This window comes from Aulonocara sp. 'chitande type north' Nkhata Bay, linkage group LG2 (assembly GCF_057382095.1).
Source record: "Aulonocara sp. 'chitande type north' Nkhata Bay isolate Kocher_YH1m ecotype deep benthic linkage group LG2, A_spYH_male_GT1.1, whole genome shotgun sequence".
Classification (NCBI taxonomy): Eukaryota; Metazoa; Chordata; class Actinopteri; order Cichliformes; family Cichlidae; genus Aulonocara; species Aulonocara sp. 'chitande type north' Nkhata Bay.
Window position 1 is genome coordinate 4,771,624 of NC_141345.1, and position 19,230 is coordinate 4,790,853.

The following is a 19,230-nucleotide window of genomic DNA, read 5'->3' on the forward strand; positions in this document are numbered from 1 at the left end:
TAGGGCATTTTAATAAATTAAAACCAGGTTCTTATTAATATTTGCTTGTGTGTGATGTGTTTGTAGTACAGCAGGTAATTTGACATAAAAGGAGATTTTCATAAGTACCAAAAATGGCACATATACTATAAACAAACTTTACTTTAGTATTCTACCCCACCCCAAAAGTTTTCCAGTGTTATTACACTGACACTTTGTATTGAGTCTGACCTGAGAAAATGGCCACCTGTGCGACTCTGTGGCGCAACGGTAGCACGTCTGACTCCAGATCAGAAGGCTGCGTGTTCAAATCACGTCAGGGTCAATTTATTTACTGCTTAAATCAGTGAAGTGTAAGAGTGCATACCAAAATTATAATTTGGTATTCAAAATTTCCTTTTGTTGAACATTTAGTGCCACTGCAGAGCTGCTTTTATTTATCTCATCTCAGGAAAATGCATTCCTCTTTTCCTAGGTCTGGTCATTTTCCTCTTCCTTATATCAAACATCTGTTGTCTTTATATTACTTTAAAAACGAATTTTATTGTCTATTAGATGCCAACTAGGTGCCTTTATATGCAGTGGTGTGCAACTGCAGCAAAGTGGAATTTTGGAGCATACATACTCCCTACAAATCCTCACATACACCTCTTGATATTGATCCATACAAACAACATATGAAGCAATGTCACAACAAAGGCAGGAAGCAATGCGGGATTTAAAATTAGAAATAAAAAATAAAAGTTTATAGTCAAGAGAATGTCCTCAACATGGATGTGTCTTTTCTGCCAGTACAAGTGAGCTCTAGGAGCAAATATAATTAAAAAGGAACTGCTTACTTCATGATACCAAGCCTTATCTTTGAACATGTGTGTGACATTTCTATAGACAGATGTCATTATTTTCCCCCTTCCGTGCTGCTTTAAAAAACCTTTCCAGTCTGCTGGCCCCTCCCGGGGATTTCTGGTGAGGAATCGAGACCAAGAAGTGCCAGAATTAGACAAAATGAAAGCACAAAGCAGATGGGGAAGGCCCTCTCTGGCAATAGTTGCAGTCACCCTGCGATGTATTAATGAGGCACTTTGACACATTTCACTGATTAAATTATTGTGAACAGCTATATTACAGCTTGAGTACTTAGAATCTGCAACGGGACTGAGAAGGAGAGATGAGAAAAAGAACTTAGATGTGTAGATGTTGCTAGCAAACAGAGAACTAGACAAAAGAGAGAAATGAAAGAAAGAAAATCTTACTAAGCATTCTGCAGATGCCCATCACTGTCTGGAAGACGGGATTGGAGAAGCAGACCCGGAGCCTCAGTGTAATGCCGTTGGGCAGACCCAGTCTTAGGGGCTTGTGCTGGGGCATGAAGACTAGCTTGGCATCAGCGTGGATACCATATTTCTCCAGAGTCCAGGCTGTCCGCAGCAGCCACCGCTGCTTCTGCTCCCACCACAGCGCATGATCTGACCAGTCCTGTTTGATCTCTGCAGAGGACAGAAACAAAAGTCAGAGTAAAAAGAGTTAAACTATTCAAGAAACTGAATCTGGTCATCTTTACTTTAAAAATATTCTAATTTACTTATTACTACGATGATCGTCGGATATTTTAAATGGCATTTTACTTGAAAAATAATGGATTTTTAATTGACTTTTTGTATGGTTAGTTTTAACAAAAGCCATAAAGTGATTTCTTGTCTTTTTTTTCACAAAAAAGTACAACTTAAAAGTTTCCACTGACCATTAATCTTTTGTAAATATAAATGAACCGTTTTCCGCTTATATTAGGCAGCCATACTTGACTGTGTTATGGAAATATGTTTCTAATATTGTCTCCATTCCCATTTGAATGTAACAAATATAAGAAAGGAGTCAATACAGTCTGCATGCACAGCATAACTATTGTAGAACAAACAAAAGGAAATGTGTGAGCTTAAAATTTAGAATTGATGATAGAGCTGTTGTATTGGTCTGCAGCTGCTGGTATTACCTGATCTCCCCCACAAAACTTTGGTTTTCACCTATTCGATACCTGGTCTGCCTCCTCATTTACATTATATTACTAATAAAAAGAATACAGTATTACATTATTATTACTGCTGTTGGCCACTTTACTAGATATGTATGTCACATGTCATGTCCTATCTCTCACTCTGCTCTCGTTCCTTTGCTCGTACCAATGGCTCCCTCTCTAGTTCTGCTGGAGTTTTCTTCCCGTTAAAAAGGAGTTTTTTGTTCCCACTGTTGCCAAGTAGGGGTCCTGCGATTGTTTGGGTTTCCTTAGTGTTTTCACCTTCACAACTTACAAACCATAGCGTCGTGTTTTTTTTTAGTTAAAAAAAATTGTTATTAGTACGTTACACATTTTACGTGTGTGAAGTATTTTAGGATTCGGGGGAGTTAGCGTAGTTAGTGTACTGTATGGTAGCAACAGTGCTTATGTTTGCAATTGCTAATTAAATATCACAAATTCGTTTAATTTTTAATATTTAATTAGTGACATTTGATCATTAAAAATTGTTTTCTATGCTTTGAGCAACACTGCTATGACACACTATATAACATAATTTCTTTGTTTAAAGCTAACCCCAGCTCACCGCATTTGTGACCTAATAATTAACTAGTTTTTTGTTTGCTTTTTTCCATTAAGACAGGAAATGGTGTGTAACCATAGTTGGTGCACACACTGTGCAGACTCTGTGGCGCAACGGTAGCGCGTCTGACTCCAGATCAGAAGGTTGCGTGTTCAAATCACGTCAGGGTCATTTCTTTAGTCTCTTACCCTCTGAGAAGTCTCGATGCATGCTCAGATGACTCACTTCAGTCTCGAGACTGAAGAAGTCACCAAACCTTTTTTCCACTGAAAACGCTACTTTTTGGGATACCTCAGTATTACATTTGTATCTAAAACCAGCAATCTGTTAACAGAGGATCTATTCTCGTAATTCATCCAGGTTCTGCTGAACGTTTCTTCCTGTTTAAAATAAGCTTTAAATGTTTAAGGTTTAACATTTAAGAGACTGACATGAAAAACGGTTTAGATGTTTCAGAGGGTGAGAGTGAGCAACGATGTTCATTGGAAATACATCAACATTTTTTCAAGACATTTCAAAATCTCTGAAAGGAGATAATAACACTTAACAGAATATCAAAAAGTACTTTATGAGGGACGATTTCATATCTACTACCCACTAGTGCATAAAAATGATGAATATATGCATTACTCATTTTTCAAGAGGGTAAAAGTTTGATGAAAAGTTGAGTAAATGACGTTATAACAATAAAAAAAATATCAGTTGTAATTTTCTGACTGACACCTTGCATTGACTCATTGACCTGAGAAAATGGCCACCTGTGAGACGCTGTGGCGCAACGGTAGCGCGTCTGACTCCAGATCAGAAGCTTGTGTGTTCAAATCACGTCAGGGTCATTTCTTTACTTATTTCTGCTCCTTATACGATGCTTTACACTGCTCTTATGTGACCACTACCAAACAATGCTAGGCAATAGCCAGATTGTTTTCAGTATGTTCCCACATGGCTCATATTTGTCTGCTAGTTTTTCGTTTTTTCCACACATTATTTACACTAATGTTCCTGAAACACGTCATAGGAAAGTGCAGCCTCTTTATTAACTGGAATATGTTCACTACAGAGTTAAATCAGCAGGACCTTATGGATCTTGGATTGTGAGAGATGCAGCACAACACTGTTACCCACTCTGCATTGATCCTGATGTGATTTGAACATTTTCCTTATTGCTTTTCCTTATTTTCTGTTGTCAGAAGTTCACATACACTCAGCGACAGCTTGGATCTTTTTTTAGACATTGGACAAGTGGTGACACATCTGAATAACGCATCTGGGAACATCCTTGGAATCTACAACTGTTCAGAAATGGCAGCAAGGACCTTCCCAACTTTTCCCATTGTTCTGAACATTGGTCAGTCCAATGATTGCAATCAATTTACTGTTTGTCCAGTGCAGGGTTCGTCTGGGGTGGAGTCTGTCTCTGCTGTCAAAGGGCTGTGTAATCTTTTGCATGTGTACAAAACATGTTTAAATAATGCGTGACTGATTTTGATTGAATGCATGCATAGACCTGCTCGCAATTAACAAGTGATCAATTTGCCCGAGCTTTATTTATAGCTTTGTTTCCTCACTTATTCAATGTTTGCTCCTAGGTCATTTACATTCATCCTCTCTGAAACTAAAACAGCCTCATGTGATTGAGCTGTTTTGGTTAGATCTTACTGGTGTCTGCATGATCCGTCCAACCTAATTGGTCTCACATTGACAAACTACTTGATGAAACATATGTTTAGACTGATGTTGTGTTTCTTGCTGAAAGCAGTGGCGGAAGAAGTGAACAAACTAAAATTGAAAACATGTAGCAGGTGACAAAAGAAAAAAAATTATAAGAGCAGTTCAGAGGACTTGTGACACACTGTGTGCTGAATAATTCATTCAGTTTTCTTGCCTTAACTATGCATTTGTAATTTTGTTAACTGTATGTGAACTCTTGTGTGAATATGTAAATTACGACACTAATTTTAGTCTGAAGTGTGACTGAGAGGAAGACAAAGAGAGGAAGACAGAGCTACCCACGTGTCTTTTCCACCAACTTGAGGATAACCCCTCCGATGTGAAGGTCGGAGGCCACGCTGATGGTGACGGGTGGGGCATCGAGCCCCAGGTCCTCCACCGTGACTGACAGGTCCCACGCCGCCATACTGGAAAAAAAGAGAGCGTGGGATAGTGAGAAAGAAATGCAGGAGACAAGCCTGACAGAGCACAGTGACAGATAAACAGACAAACACGGAGAGAGTAAACAGCTTTATCGCCCTCCTCCATCTTTTATGTGATGGATTATGGGTGACAAATGCCTTGTGTTTCTTTTTATTTGTCCTTGTTGTTACATATGTGACAATGATGACAAAGACAATGGAAGAAGACGTGTAATTAACTTTCCTTTGTTTCTTCGCCACATTGATCAAACTGTGAAAAATCAGCTCCATGAGACTGACATGAAAAACTGTTCAGATGTTTCAGAGGGAGTGTTAGGGTGAGAGTGAGCAACGATGCTCGTTTGAAATACATCTACGTTTTTGCAAGACATTTAAAACTCTCTAAAAGGAGATAAAAACATGCAAGAATATTACAAAGTACTTTATGAGGGATAAGTTCATATCTGAATTATGAATTATGAATATATGCATTAATTATTTTTCAAGAGGGTAAAAGTGTGATGACAAGTTGAGTGAGTTATTTTATAACAATTAAAAAAAAATTAAAAAAGAAATCGGATAGCTTTGGTCATATAACACCTCCTTCTGCTTTTCAGGGCATTTAAAATATTGAATGAGACAAAGGGAGGATATTTGACCTGCCAATCACTCTTCGGCCTATCAGAGAAAACCAACTTTAACCCACATAATACTGCGCAACATGACACAGACACACACGTATAATGGATGGGATGTCCACTTTGATGAGCACTTCCTGTTTCTGACTTAAACTATCACCATGGATGCACACTTCCGCTTTCTGACCCACCCAAAGTGAGAAGTTCATCCCCCGTTAAGACAGTGTCCTCCTGCATATGTATGAAAAGTAGAAGCCCACCTTGAAGATATTGGATTTATGGACTGAAATGTGTCTGAACTTAATTAAGAACTGAAATAAGAGCAGATAGAGACAAAACAATGCATAAATAAAAGTTTCACACCCCCTGCACCTCTACTTAGGCCTACACTTTCCACATCTGTATGAGTCTAATCATAATTTTCCATCTGTGTGACCACTTCATCATTTTACATTTCATTTCATGAAGTGGTGAAAGTAAATACATGACCTCAGATGTGTGTATAACAGAGAAGCTTCGTAAACATGCGCATACACACACGCCCTGTCCTAAACTTGCTCTCTGTCCTCATGCTGTCTCTCTCTCACACACACACACACACTTTAAAGGACAATACCGTCAGTTTCCCGCGTCCAAGGTTTTGAAAAATGGAAACTGGGGACCCCCTGCGCCTCTGTCAAGATCTCTGAAGAAGTTTACCAGGTTTTCTCCGAGAAGGTTTACCAGTTTTGTCTCTCTTGGGTTGTGGTCTCTGCTACTTGTGTCACTGCTGCTTGTTCCTTTTTTTTTTCTCTGTCAGTTTCCGACAGGCGGAAATGTGAAAAGGCTCAAACATTTTTCACTGACAGACTGTGGGAGTGACACATATATGGCAATTTGGGTGTGCATAAATATGTTATTTTTGTGTGTTGAGTAATCAGCAAAAATGTAACTTTAGGGTGTGAGTTATGAGTTCTATACTTTAGTAGCAGCACTTTCACCTTTTATTGACATATCAGACACAAACCAAAACAATTTCATTTTTATGCTCGACAACTAATAAAAATTGGCGCATTTAAAACCAAAATTCATTGTCTCCTGTCTAACATCCACAAAGATAATAAGGAGTTCATTGTTTTTAATATGGGGAAGATACCTTTATACAATGATAGGCTTGCTGTGACTACAGACTATCTTTTGTTTTTTTGAATCCGCTAGAGGGAGACCAAATACGGACATATTCTTCTGTACGAGCGTACAGTTAATGTTGCTTTCAGGGCTAGATGGCTTTTGAAGAATCGGCGAAAGTGTCGATTTTAAGTCAAGATTACTGCGTAGGGTTGATGCTTTAATTTGTGTTGTCCTGCTACCGCATCCAAAACGACTACTTTCTGGAAACGTCTTGTTAAGATACATATTCGTATTCATTATTCTGTGGGCTGTAGCAGGCCAGCGTGTTCTTATCATGTAACGTCAATGTTTCCGACAGTCATGAAGGCGGCGCGCTCTTGTGGTTGACGGTTTCGACTCTGCTACTCGGGTCGAGGTTTTCGCTGGGTGGGAACTTGTAAATAGAAACACCCTCAGCTGTGTAGTCTATTACTTATTTCACATGTCACAGCATAACTTGTTTAATGACACCACTGAAAACCATTACAACTCACATTTTACAGGTACTTATTTGGCGGCAATTAGCAGGCTCCCCTCATAAATGGTACGGTCCCATCTTAACTTCCCAAACAAAAATGGCACATGAGTGTTTGTGAGGTGTGTTGATAACGAAAACGAAACAACGACGTGTGGCCGACACTGCAAGCTAGAAAGCCGTAGCAGCACGACCCGTTAGTTTCCTCAGACATGGCACTGCAAGTATCAGCTCGAGTTTCCCGTATCGGGGCTCTCCCGTACTACACCGGCGGCCCTCTGTCCCGTGTCAGTGCTGACACTCAGAGTGTCGGTGTCAAGTTCAAACATATTTTAACTCCTGGAAGCCCCCAGCTGGGAAGGAGGCCAGCAACAAGTGCTCCCCGCAGCCATATTAACGCTGTCCGCCGAACTGACAAGTTCTCAACGACAACACCACTTTGGCGGTCCAGCCGAGGCACCCATTCCTCCTTACCCCAGGTGAACAGAGGCTGGCTGGGCAAGTTTGCCCTCGGTACCGCCTTTGGAGTGAGCACAGCCGTGCTGGTCCAGTCTCTCCACACCGGAGCTTTCACCGCCATGGCCCTCAAAATTAACCTCGACTCTGATAAGGAAGACTGGAAGAAAACCAAGGGTGAGAGAATTCAGTGACAGAGGCGAAGATTTTAATTTAAGTTGACAACGCTTAACCTGCAGGGCCTTTGACGCGTGTGTGCGGTCACGTGACCGCCAGAACCTGTCCAGCTGTTGTCACAGGGATCAACAGTACCGATAAAGCAATTAGTGGTAACAGATCAAAGTACACATGTATTTCATACACATTATACTGTATATTAAAAAAATCGAATTAATAAATTAAACTTAATAAATATGTAAAACACACCAATATTTTTAATTAACTGTTAAATTAAATAATACATGATTAAAATACAGTAACGTTATAAAATTATAAATTATGGAATGAAACTGACTTACTGCTGCCTGAAGTTGTAAGCTTGTGAAAAATTTCATGCACTATTTAGTTTCCTTCATAAGGTTGTGGTCTGAAGTTTACATACACTCATCATAGGCATGAATGTCATGGTAATTTTGGGCTTTAAATTGTATTAATTTTTTTAAAAAATTTTTTATTAACTGTTGTTTTTCCTGAATGAAATGATTGTACAGCATACATCTTTAATGACTTAAAAAATAAATTAAAGAATAGGATGCACAAATTTGAAATGATTTTTGGTTCTCTTTAATCTACACAGGGTGAAAAGTATACATACAGGCTTAAATGGACACATACAGCCCCATTGATATTTGGTTAAATGTCTGTTAGCAAGTTGTACTCGAACAGATGCTTTTGGTAGCCATCAACAAGCATCTGGCATAATTCTGGCCAGATATCTGACATCTCTTCTCGGCAGTTCACTTAACTGGAGTTCATTTAAATTCAATTGTTTCCAGTCATAGAGCTGGAATTGAAGCATTATCTAAAAGTTTTCAGTTGGGTTGAGGCCAAAGCTTAATGGAGCCATTTCTCAACAACTCCAGATTCCATAGTCAAACGACTATATGCAAGAATAAGTTTTCTGGATGTGTCACCTCCTTTGCAAAGTCTGGAAGAAGATCCAAACTGTCACTCTCAGATGAGAGGAGATTGGTTTGGTACAACCAGGAGTCACAAAGACTCAAGCATGTCATGAACTGGAAACTGCTGGAACACCAGCATGACTGAGTTTTACATTGTCATGGACTTAGAGGGTGCTGACCAAATTTGCTACTGCCTACATGGACAGGCCAAAAGCCTTCTGGAGAAATGTTTTTCTCAAAATCTGCCAAGAAGAGTGATCAAATATTCAGTCAGAAACTCATTGATATCTGCTCAAAGTGCAAATGACAAATACATTTGATGTTATATGTTTCAGATGACTTACTGCCTTTTCTCTTTATCTTACTTTTCTCTCAGACTACCTGCTGTCTCTGAGCGTGGAGGACAGGCGTCAGTACTACTGGACAACTGACTACAAGCCACTGGATGAGATCTCAGTGTGGACTCCCACTGCAGGTCAGACCCTCAGCATCAGTCACAGTTACCATTCTGTTCACAAAGAGTTGAGTGATAGTAGTGGTAGGGTTTTCCAAGAGTCTCAGATTTCCAAGGTTTCAGATCATTAACAATTATTTTAATACTGGACAGACCCCATATGTAGCTGCTCCGTAAAGGTAGGCATAAGATTCAGCTGCTAAAAAATGCAGTCTGATTATAAACATCAATATATTTTCTTCTGAGTGAAAAAAAATGCTGCCCCACACATCTCTGGTTTTTAAGAGACAATGATAGGCAGTGTGCTCAAACGCTGTCAGGCGGAGTCAAGTTTTTAGAAATGAAAAACTATTTTGTTTTGAATTAGCTGCAGAGCTTTCAGTGCACAATATTGTATTATTTAACATTATATAGGTATATTTAGAATGATGAATTAAGGTGGTGATTTCCAATATGCACTAGAGTGGTGTGCAGCAAGAATGACTCAGCATTTTGAAGTCTGAGGTCATGATCCTCAGCCGGGAAAGGGTGGAGTGTTCACTCCAGGTCAGGGATGAGTTGCTGTCTCAAGTGGAGGAGTTTAAATATCTCAGGATGTTGCTCACAAGTGAGGGAGAGTGAGATTGCAGAGTATTAGCTTGTCCATGACCTTCCTCTGAAGGGTGGCTGGGTTTCACACTGAATAGAGCTAAGTCAGATTGTTTGATGGTTTGGGCATCTGCTCTAGGATGCCTCCTGATCACCTTCTAGGTGAGGTATTTGATGCATGTCCTGACAGGAGAAGGCCTTGGAGCATCTCTGTTTGATTTCTCCATGGATGGATGGATGGAGGTCATACATTTGAAGGGTCACTGCAGATCACTACACTTGCTTTGATGAAGGTTGTGGAAACTAATAGTTTTTAGTGCTTCAATGTGTTTGCTTTAGATTCACTTTGCTATATAAAGGCCTTGAACAATGAAATGACAGATCCCTCTTGTATGAATCTGTATCTCATACTGTAGATGCTTGGCAGGGAGTGTGAGAGTTCTGACAGTCGCTTAAGGATTGAGTGCCTTCCTGGCAAATCATTTCATTACATACACATCTTGTGATCTTCTATAAATGGTGGCAGCCTTTTCCAAGAATTGTTTAGGACATGATGCTTTTTGTATGCGTTGAACTACAGATGTATCCCCTGTGCTGATTTATCAGGTAAGCAAACCTGGTCCTGAGGCTGTTTGTGTCTCTCATCATCAGGTGGTTCGCAGCCAACTGACTACAAGAGGAATGAAAAATTGGACCAGAAGATTTCCCTTTATAACGGCGACATCACCAAGCTTGAGATAGACGCTATAGTCAATGCAGGTATGTGTGTGTGTGTCTATGTTTAAACCTTTGTGAAGTTGTCTATTTTCACACAGGTCAAAATCAAATGTAATTAAAAAATAAATTGATGAAGCTCAATTTTATTTTGCTGTTATTTGACTAAAAATAATGGCTCGCAGTGGTGTACAGATGAAACCTCTGGAAAAGAATAATGTGAAGAAGAGTCAGTCAGAGGGAAACATGAGAAAGGATTATGTTTTTAAAAGCTTGGTGCCAAACTGAGTGCCGCCTCCAATCCGTTTGTGCATTGATGTGCATACATTTAGCAAGGAACACCTGTGAGGGAGGTTCGCGCTGTGATTATGGGTATTATGTTTTCTCAGTGTGTGGGAGATACAGCTACAGGGCTTTATATGGTTAAGAATCCTACTGTGAAGTTTTCTTTAAAGTGGAGTACAAAAAGAATAAAAGAACAACAGAACGGCTGAGAATCAGAAGATTTGCTGAGTCGCTCCCTGGAAACTTTAAAAGTAGACAAAGAAACACAAAAGCAGAGCTAGCATTCATCTGAAGTCTCCATGCTGGAAGAATTATGGACAGACTCCTTTGATATATGTGAAATTCATATGCTTTGTTTGTTTATGTAGCATCCCCCAGCTGTTTGGTTTAAGAACACTGTATCTTTTAATGTCTGTGCACTGCAGAAAGTGATTATTTTCAACTCCAACTGTTGATATGCATGCATGCATCTGCTGGACATCGGAAATGGCCTTGCTGGCTGCAGTTGGCCTATGAGCAAAAAGGTTGACATTTACCCATGGCAGTGGCTGATGTTTATCTGCTGCGTCAGATCAGTTTTGCTTTGGGTAAATGTTCAGCAATAGTACGATGAAGAACTGGGAGAGTCTGAAATGTCTGAGTTACTGGAACAAGAGGCTGAATAAATAAAAATATAAAACTAAAGACAGACAATAAGTGCAAAACAAAACTTAAAAACCACTCTGATAACGGTAATGCTGTTAACCAAATTATTTTTAAGCCATTTACTAAATTTGTTTTTTAAAATTCTATTTAATATTAAATTATTTAAAAACGGACTAGCTCTGGAACAGAAGAGACGAATGTCTTAATTCCAAAACTACTTGCAAATATTGAATTATAAATAATATTTAAGCTATATCTAATCAGCCGACACATATAACAGAAATCCAATGCATTTAGGCATGGTCGAGAAGTTAAAACTGAAGTTTGGACCATGAGAGTACCCCATTCCCGCCATTCCTGTCAGCTCAGAACTGAAACTGAGGGTATGATTCATACAGTCTCACTAAAATAGGATAATAAAAATTTGGAAACTTTTGCCTTGTCCGATGAGTCTCCATTTATGCTCTGAAATTCGGATGGTAGGTTCAGAATTTGGTGCAGACGATAGGAAACCATGGATCTTGTCTGTGTTGTAGTTCAGTTCAGGCTGCTGGTGGCGGTATAATGGTGTGGAGGATATTTTTTTGGCCAATGTTGGGTCCATTAGTGCCAACTGAGCACCTCTGATGAATGCTTCCAGCACCTTGATAAATCTATGCTATGAGGAATTAACACAGTTCTGAAGACAAAAGGGGGTCCAATTCAGTACTAGCCAGGTGTACCTAATAAACAGTCCAGTGAATGTATATCTAACTCTTAAAACATTTTTTGGTCTCATGTCCTCCCATCACTTGTTGTTCTCAGGTTTTAGATAGTAGTGACCATTAGATGGAGCCAGAAGCCACTTGATCCATTCGAGACTTTCTTTTTCCCACAAGGCTGTTTGGGCATGTGGGGGAAATTTAATCGGTGTCTTGGCACTGGTGATGCATCGGGGGAGAGTGAGGCAGGCCAGCATGCCTAAATGATGCTTGATGATGAGGCTTTAGCAGAAAATGATAGATTTTCACTGGCAGCTGACTGTCAGCAGGTGCGCGCTGTGCCAGCATCCAGTGAATATTTTGATCGTTGACTCTCATAGTTCAGTGTGACTGCTTCTGTTTGTGTGTGCTTGCAAGTAATTATACATGCATCTGTCAATAAATGTTTCAGTAATTATGTGTGTATACAGTAAGTACCGTCTCTGTGTTTCTGGAGAGGCGACTTTGTATTTTACAAGAGCTTTTACAGAGTCGTGGGATGCAAAGTAGCACAGAATTAACAAGAAGAAACAGCTAGTAAAGTGTCATTTAGCGGAGAGGACGAGGCAAGGTGACGAAGAAAAACCTCAGCAATGCCAGAGGAAACATGACTGAGAGATGGAGCGTGAGAGAGTCACACTGAGTGACAAAAAGCAAGAGGGGAGTCTGGAGGAGTGAAAAGAAGAAGATGAAAGAGACACAGGGAGAGGACACAGGCTAGTATTTAAATCTCAGACTGCATTGCCATGGCAACAAGCAGGTACAGGGTACCCTCAAAGGAGCTTTGGGCGGCAGAGTCCGATCATCCTTTCTGCCTGACTGATTGGCTGCCCAGCTGACTGTCTCCGTGGTCATTTTGTTGACTAAGCTGCTGACCTTTTCTCCCAGTGACTAACTGATTGACTAAGAGGCTTTGAGTGATGCCAGTTGCACTTAAAGAAATATGACATTAAAATAAAAGGAAACATCGAGCAAGTTAATTACGCTCATTTTTGAAATTGTAAACTTTCTGCTGTTGCAGCAAAGCTCTGACCAGAGCGTGCGGTTTTTGACATGTGGAGGAGTGTTGTGGATTTTCTGTGGCTGCTTTGAAAGGCCTTGAAGCATCATTTGGCCCCTAAGGCAGCAAACATTCAATTGAAGCCAACTGTGGCCAATTATACGCTATACTGGCAGGCTGGTAGGTAGGTTGGGAGGGTGGGGGCCTCCAGGCCTGGCTGGTGGTTAGCAATTGATTAGACACTCAAACACACGCACACATATATATGCATGAAGAGAGACACTCGTGTACACGAATGCATAGGGACGGATAAATTAACAGGTTTGAACTTCACGTGCTCCCTTATCTTGTTTCATTCCCTCCCTTCCTTCTCTCCTTTCCTCAATCAGCACTCGTTGATCAGGTAAACAGGGCGTTGCAGGGTGGGCGCTGGTTGTCGTTTGTGTCTCTCTCAATAAAGATTGGATTTACAGTAACCCTCAACTCCTCCTTCCCTCCTCCTCCTATTCCTCCCTCCCTCCTTCTTTCCACACTTTTACTGCTCCTGGCTTCTGCCCACTCCTATAAAACACTACAAACATAAAAACCCACAAGCACTTAAGAGCCGTCCGGGTGGTGGTGGTGGGGGGCATACTGGGGGAGGAGACGTGGGCAGAAACATCCTCCTCTTTACACCCCTCAATCACTCCGTCCGGAGAAGGGTAGGGAGATGGAGGGGAGGATATATTGTCTCTGATGGGCTAGCTGATTAAGATGGATTGCACAATGAAATGTCGTTGGAGTGATGCGTTCTTGGAGTGTGTGTGTGCTGCTACGCAGCAACTAACTTTGCATTAAAACCTTTTTTCAAATTGATTAAATGCAAATTTGTTGAGCTCTACTGAACTGCATTTTTGCCCTGCAAAAGTTTTATTCTTCATTTCCATTTCTACACTTACTTTTAGCCCCCGTAGTGTTTATTATGTTTGACATTAAATGCCATTTATTCTGGCCCACCGTCTTCACTGCGCAGAATAAAATCTAATTGAAAAAGATTTAAAAACTGAACCGATAAGTTCTCTCAGTATTTTTGTGTGATGTCCTTTTTTTTTCTTTTCCGTGGAGCTAATTCGGTGCGTTAAAGTAAATGCAGCAGCAGAGTCAGCTGATAAATCTTTCAGGCTAGACTATAAAAAACTGTCCCTAAAATTAAGCCGTGCACCGTCAAGAGATAAAGAATATTCCGGTCCTATCTCAGTCTTCGCAGCTGAACCACTTGTCTTCGTCACAATTTCTGCTTGCCAGGAGTCTTTGTGTGTGTGTGTGTGTGTGTGTGTGTGTGTGTGTGTCACACCTTTACACCCTTATTTAGATGTGCTGTTAAGACTACATATATGTAAGTCTGCATGTGTTCCCCTGCTTTTGCCAGGAGCACACATGAACCCAGCTCTAACTGTGTGTACGTGTTTGATTTGCTTTGTCTATGAGTGGTTTGATATGTGAGCAGGTATCCTGTCATGTGCATGTGTGTGCCTGTGTGGGTGGATGAGATCGGGTCTCCCAGGTTTTCCTCTGCTGGTCAGAGATAAAGCTGTTGGTTGGCTCTGCTAACCCACCCACTGTGGCTAAAGCTGAGAGATACAAGATTAGAGCCAATAGTTTTCTCGGCCCCCAGGTGACCGACAAGAGGGAGGAAGAGAGAGTCTGTATGTGTAGGCTGGACTTGTAACATCCCCCTGGATAAGAAACCTAGAAAAGGAGATGGATGGATGGATAAAGGAGCAGGGGTGGTGTTGTGAGGGACAAAAGGTCAGGCATTAGACAGGTGAAAGGCACTAACTCTTCAGGTCACCTAGGATTTCCACCCCAAACCGTCACGTTACCGTCAGCGCAACATCAGCTTTTTGAAATAAAAAGTGTGATCGGATTGATGAACAAACATTTCTTGAGAAAAGCTGGGAGATTAAAAGCCTTTCATGAGTAATTGTAGACCGTCAGGGAAAATAGAGATATTCATAGCGTTAACTTGAGATGCTGACCAAAGCCTGAAGCTTAACTCCTCGGGAATAATAATAAAGGTTTAGGTGTGCAGTCGATTCAAAGGTCAGAAGGAGCTGAGAAGGAGACTCAGCTCAAAGTCAAATCAGCTTGAGTGAGTACAGTTTCAGTATTCTGTTTCACAGAAGAGATGCATCTTTGTTTAGGTACATATTTACATGAATATAGGACAAATCGTCACACTGGAGAAGGTGGAAAAAGCACGAGGCCTTTTTGCTCAAAAGCCCACTGAAGCGTTGGTTTTCAAAATGCTTGAGGATTAATGAATTGATTTCAGGTTTAAAAATATTCAGGCATTATGCAGATTTTTCTCCCAATGGCATCTTTCCTGGTAATTAGTCAATCAACAGAATTAAGTGCTGATCTAAATTCTGATTTTCTTTGTCACATTTAATAGTCAGTTTTCAGCCGTCTACAGCTACTGGTCTGTTTGTTTGGCAAAAAACAAGGAAATTAAGGGTCTTGCTATGGCTTGTAAAAAGATGCAACAGTGATGAGATGATAAGTAGTTTTTTACTCTTTGCTTTTGTCTTGTAGCCTAAATTCTAGGTTGTCAAGAATGACTCGGTCTGAGTGCCGAATAGGAAAAAAAAGTGACTAGTTTAAAAAAAAAAAATCTATTTATTTTTTAATAGACCATTTAACACGTAACAGTCAATCTCCTCAAAAATTTCTTCTCTAGAAGGAAATAAAAGGGCAGGAAAAGCAAACAAAATGTTCAAATTGAGACCAAAAATACGCCTCCATTCAGTACAAAAAATACAGCAAACAAAAACTGCATGGCTCTCGAAAAACAACTATTCAGGCCAACTTTCTGTTAGGTCTTTAAAATAGTTTGAAAAGCTTCCCCAAGCCCTTTCAAATGTGTTTGTCTTTCCGCGTATATGTTATTTGTCTGTGTTTTTCCTTTTTTCTTTTCAAAAAAACTGACATTCATTAATGCTTGCTTATTTTTGTTGCTCATACAAACTGAACAGAAGAAGCTTTTGAAATTACTTTTTCACATGTCTCTGCCAAACAGTGTTCCACCAGCCCAGGGATGTCAAACTCATTTCACATTACAGGCCATATGCAGCCCACTTAGACCTAAAGTCAAGTTTAACTACATATTTAATCCCTGGGAAAACGTGCTCCTGTAGTAAATGAAAGAAATCTGTCAGCGTGACTATTTGGGCTTGAATTTTAAGAGATAAATGTGTAAAATTACAGAATAGTTCTGGTGACTCATTTCCCATAATGTCCTCTAATTATAAAACAGAAGGCTTTTACTAAGTCACAGAAAATGCTGTGTACACATTGTTAAAAAAAATACCTTTCTCAAGTAGGACATGAAAAACAAGAACTTTTCTGTCATTTAATTCATAATCTAATCCTTAATTACTTTCGTGTAGTGTAAATGGCCAATTGAGATGTGTTTTAGGAGTGAAAGCTGAAAAAATTCAGTTAAAAGTCCAAAATCTGTTCACTCACATTTTCCAGAGTTGTCCAGTGGGTCGGGTTGGAGTCTGCACCGAGCCGATTCTGGCCCCTGGGCCTTATGTTTGACACCTCTGCTCTAGGCTTGTACATTTAGTACAAAGGCATTTTTGAGTTCCCTCCCCAGACGCCTTAACGCCCACTCACATCCTGGGCCATCTGACCTCAGGAATTCGCATGATAAGTTGGGGCCAGGTTTCACAATGAGCTCACCCGAAACTCTGGCTGATTGGGACCCACACCCAGTTTCACACCTTGGCTCAGGCGATTAGAGGATCATCAGGGGGTCCTTTTGTCCCTCTGTGGGGGGAAACTCCCACTAGGTTTAAATCTGGGACTCTCCACCATTTGACCTTAGAACTGAAGAAGCTTCTCGGATGAGAGGTGAAACGTCTTCAAGCAACTTAAAGAAGTCCAGACGCTTTTCTTTGCAAGCTCGATGACCTGGATGACTGAGAACCTTCACAGACATATTAATGGGGATGGCTGTTCTTTTATTTTTTTTTAACACCAGCTGCATTTATCAGACTCGGGGAGGTTTAGTCTGCTATGAGGGCGGGACTAAAGAGTTGAAACTGAAGATAAATGCTCCCTTGGTCTCGCTCTGTGCGGGCTATATTACAGTTTAACATGAACCGTGGATTAATGAAAAGTACCACAGTGCATTCTTTCAGTGTTGCTCTCACGGCCTGAATAAAATGTTTCTGCTCTCAGCCTGCAGGCCCCACTTTGAGAACCCTGGTCTTAAATGATTAAATGCTTGTTCTGTTAATTGAGAAAATAATCACTTCATTAATAAACAATGAATATAATTGTTTCTTGCAGCCACAGCTCTTTTTTTCTGATGTTGTTGTTGTTGTTGTTAGTGAAGATGATCCATATTTAAAGGCTTGCTCTGCTTGGCGGCACTGCAAAAACTTTGTAATATAAGATCTGGTTCCTGCTCATGATGTAGACTATAGAGCTCGAGTGAGCAGACACAAACACTGTAAATGGCTATTAATGCTTTTTTTCTATAACGGTGGGTAATTTTGAATTGGGCCGTAAACAGAAGTGATACAGCAGAAGCCGCACAAGATCAGCTTAATCTTTTATTATTACATTGTGTATACGGGTGGATGCATGGTGGGAGCATTAATAATTAAACAAAAGTGTTTTTTTGAGCTTGGATGCTTCCTTCGATTGAAATATAAATTCAAGTCAGTGTTGGGGCATCTTTTATTGATTCCAGAGAACTCCATGCTTGATGATGTCCTGTAGCAATAGCAGGGTTGTGGGGGCCTATGGGTTATAGAGGATGAAGTTATTGGGAGTGTTGGGGAGTTATGGATGAGCGGACCCAGACGGATGGACAAGCAGCAGGACATCGACTAGAAAATGCTGGAGGAAAAAGGTGAGAGGGATGTACTCTCTGATCCTGTTTGGTGATTTTTAAGAGGATAAAACAGGCGAACCCTTGGCGCTGCAGGTAGAGCCCCTTACAAGAGCATTACCCTACAGCGTCACACTCCTTCTGCAAGGCTTCTCTGATTCTTAGCTGGCTTTGTCAATGGGGCTTAGTGCCGTGCTTAGCGCCAGAATCAGCCTGGCAGACGTCGCCGTTTTTTTTTCCACGCTGCCGGAGTGTGTATGGGAGATTGTCAGGCCTGACGTTGTTCTAAATTGCTTCAGCGCAGCTAAAATTATTTCTTAGATTTCACCTGAGCTGCATATACCTCATTTCACTAGAGTGATGGGGGACATTCAGTGGGAATCTTGCATGCTTAACCACTTTATAAGGGATTTTCCAGCATCAGGCCAAGGATTAAGTTTTCTTTTGTTGTCGTTTCTTTTTCTTTTTTTTAACTGATCTACTGTATCTGGTCCAGCTTCTGGTGCTTAAGCTGGTAATAGTGTAATAGTGTGTTTGTTTTAAGTATGTACATAGTGTAGCTGTTATTAGAGGATAATCAAGTTGTAGCCAGCTGTAGTAATTTTATTTTATTTTTTTAAGCAAGAGGAATGAATGTTTTCAAGGCTTCATAGACACCCTTCGACGTCTGCCAGTTAGTCACCAAGTCACACGTTTTACTCTAGGGAGGCAGCTTGTTGTGATCCACCCGACCTCTCTGGTAGTAGCAGGGGTGTGAGGGGGGAGGATTGATGGAAATCCCAGAACGGACCTAGTCGTGCTGCTGAGGTCTCTTAGGCCCCACAGCGTTCTCTGTTTCCTGCAGTTACCATATATCTAACCCAGAGCACTTGTCAGGTTGTGTTAGGACAGGCTCATATTACAAGATGCAAAATGTCACACTAAGTTTGCTGTTGCTGACAAATATTTCATGCGTGTATGCTTTAGGAAAGATGGAACTCAGATGCTGCAAAATTATAAATGTCCCGTGTGTTTTGATGATTAGGATTTCAATTGAGAACCAATGAAACTCTTCTCGTTGCCTTCAGCTTGCTGGCATCTGTGAAAACTAAGCCAGAGTTGTGCTGTTTACTCTAAAAGTAAAACGAGTCCATATGCCGCTCTTGTGAAGCAGAGCAGATCCCTCATGAAATGCACTGTTTCTCCCTGCTGTAGTAACTGTACTTATTTAGCTCCAGTTCCTACAGCAGTATCCCCACTGCACTGGCTGTTTTGTGAAGCACCGCTAATGGACGCGCTCTTACAATGTGCCTGTCAACTATCTGTATACAAAAGCACTACAGAGTCAAATTGGCATCGCTGGTGTAGTTTCAGATTGAGAGCAAAAATGATGTGC

The 19,230-nt window shown here is 40.6% G+C and overlaps 2 protein-coding genes and 3 non-coding genes across 6 annotated transcripts in view; 4 read left to right on the forward strand and 1 right to left on the reverse strand.

The window, feature by feature from the left end:
• The window catches only part of fermt3b (FERM domain containing kindlin 3b), a 15,872-nt gene extending 9,736 nt beyond the window's left edge, over positions 1-6,136 (reverse strand). The window contains exons 1-3 of the mRNA XM_086303581.1: positions 5,960-6,136; positions 4,587-4,711; positions 1,233-1,466 (exon numbers count right to left, since the gene is read on the reverse strand). Coding sequence (XP_086159707.1) covers positions 1,233-1,466; positions 4,587-4,710 — 358 coding nt within the window. The 5' untranslated portion in view covers position 4,711; positions 5,960-6,136. The remainder of the gene's footprint in view (positions 1-1,232; positions 1,467-4,586; positions 4,712-5,959) is intronic.
• On the forward strand, positions 233-304 carry trnaw-cca (transfer RNA tryptophan (anticodon CCA)). The gene has a single exon. It is a non-coding gene; the product is annotated as a tRNA-Trp (tRNA).
• On the forward strand, positions 2,673-2,744 carry trnaw-cca (transfer RNA tryptophan (anticodon CCA)). The gene has a single exon. It is a non-coding gene; the product is annotated as a tRNA-Trp (tRNA).
• trnaw-cca (transfer RNA tryptophan (anticodon CCA)) lies at positions 3,338-3,409 on the forward strand. The gene has a single exon. It is a non-coding gene; the product is annotated as a tRNA-Trp (tRNA).
• An 813-nt stretch (positions 6,137-6,949) lies between the features above and the next one.
• The window catches only part of macrod1 (mono-ADP ribosylhydrolase 1), a 149,845-nt gene continuing 137,564 nt past the window's right edge, over positions 6,950-19,230 (forward strand). The window contains exons 1-3 of one of the 2 annotated variants that reach the window (XM_086303663.1): positions 6,950-7,600; positions 8,921-9,019; positions 10,238-10,345. In XM_086303663.1, coding sequence (XP_086159789.1) covers positions 7,180-7,600; positions 8,921-9,019; positions 10,238-10,345 — 628 coding nt within the window. In that variant the 5' untranslated portion in view covers positions 6,950-7,179. The remainder of the gene's footprint in view (positions 7,601-8,920; positions 9,020-10,237; positions 10,346-19,230) is intronic. The other variant, XM_086303654.1, reaches the window with a different exon arrangement.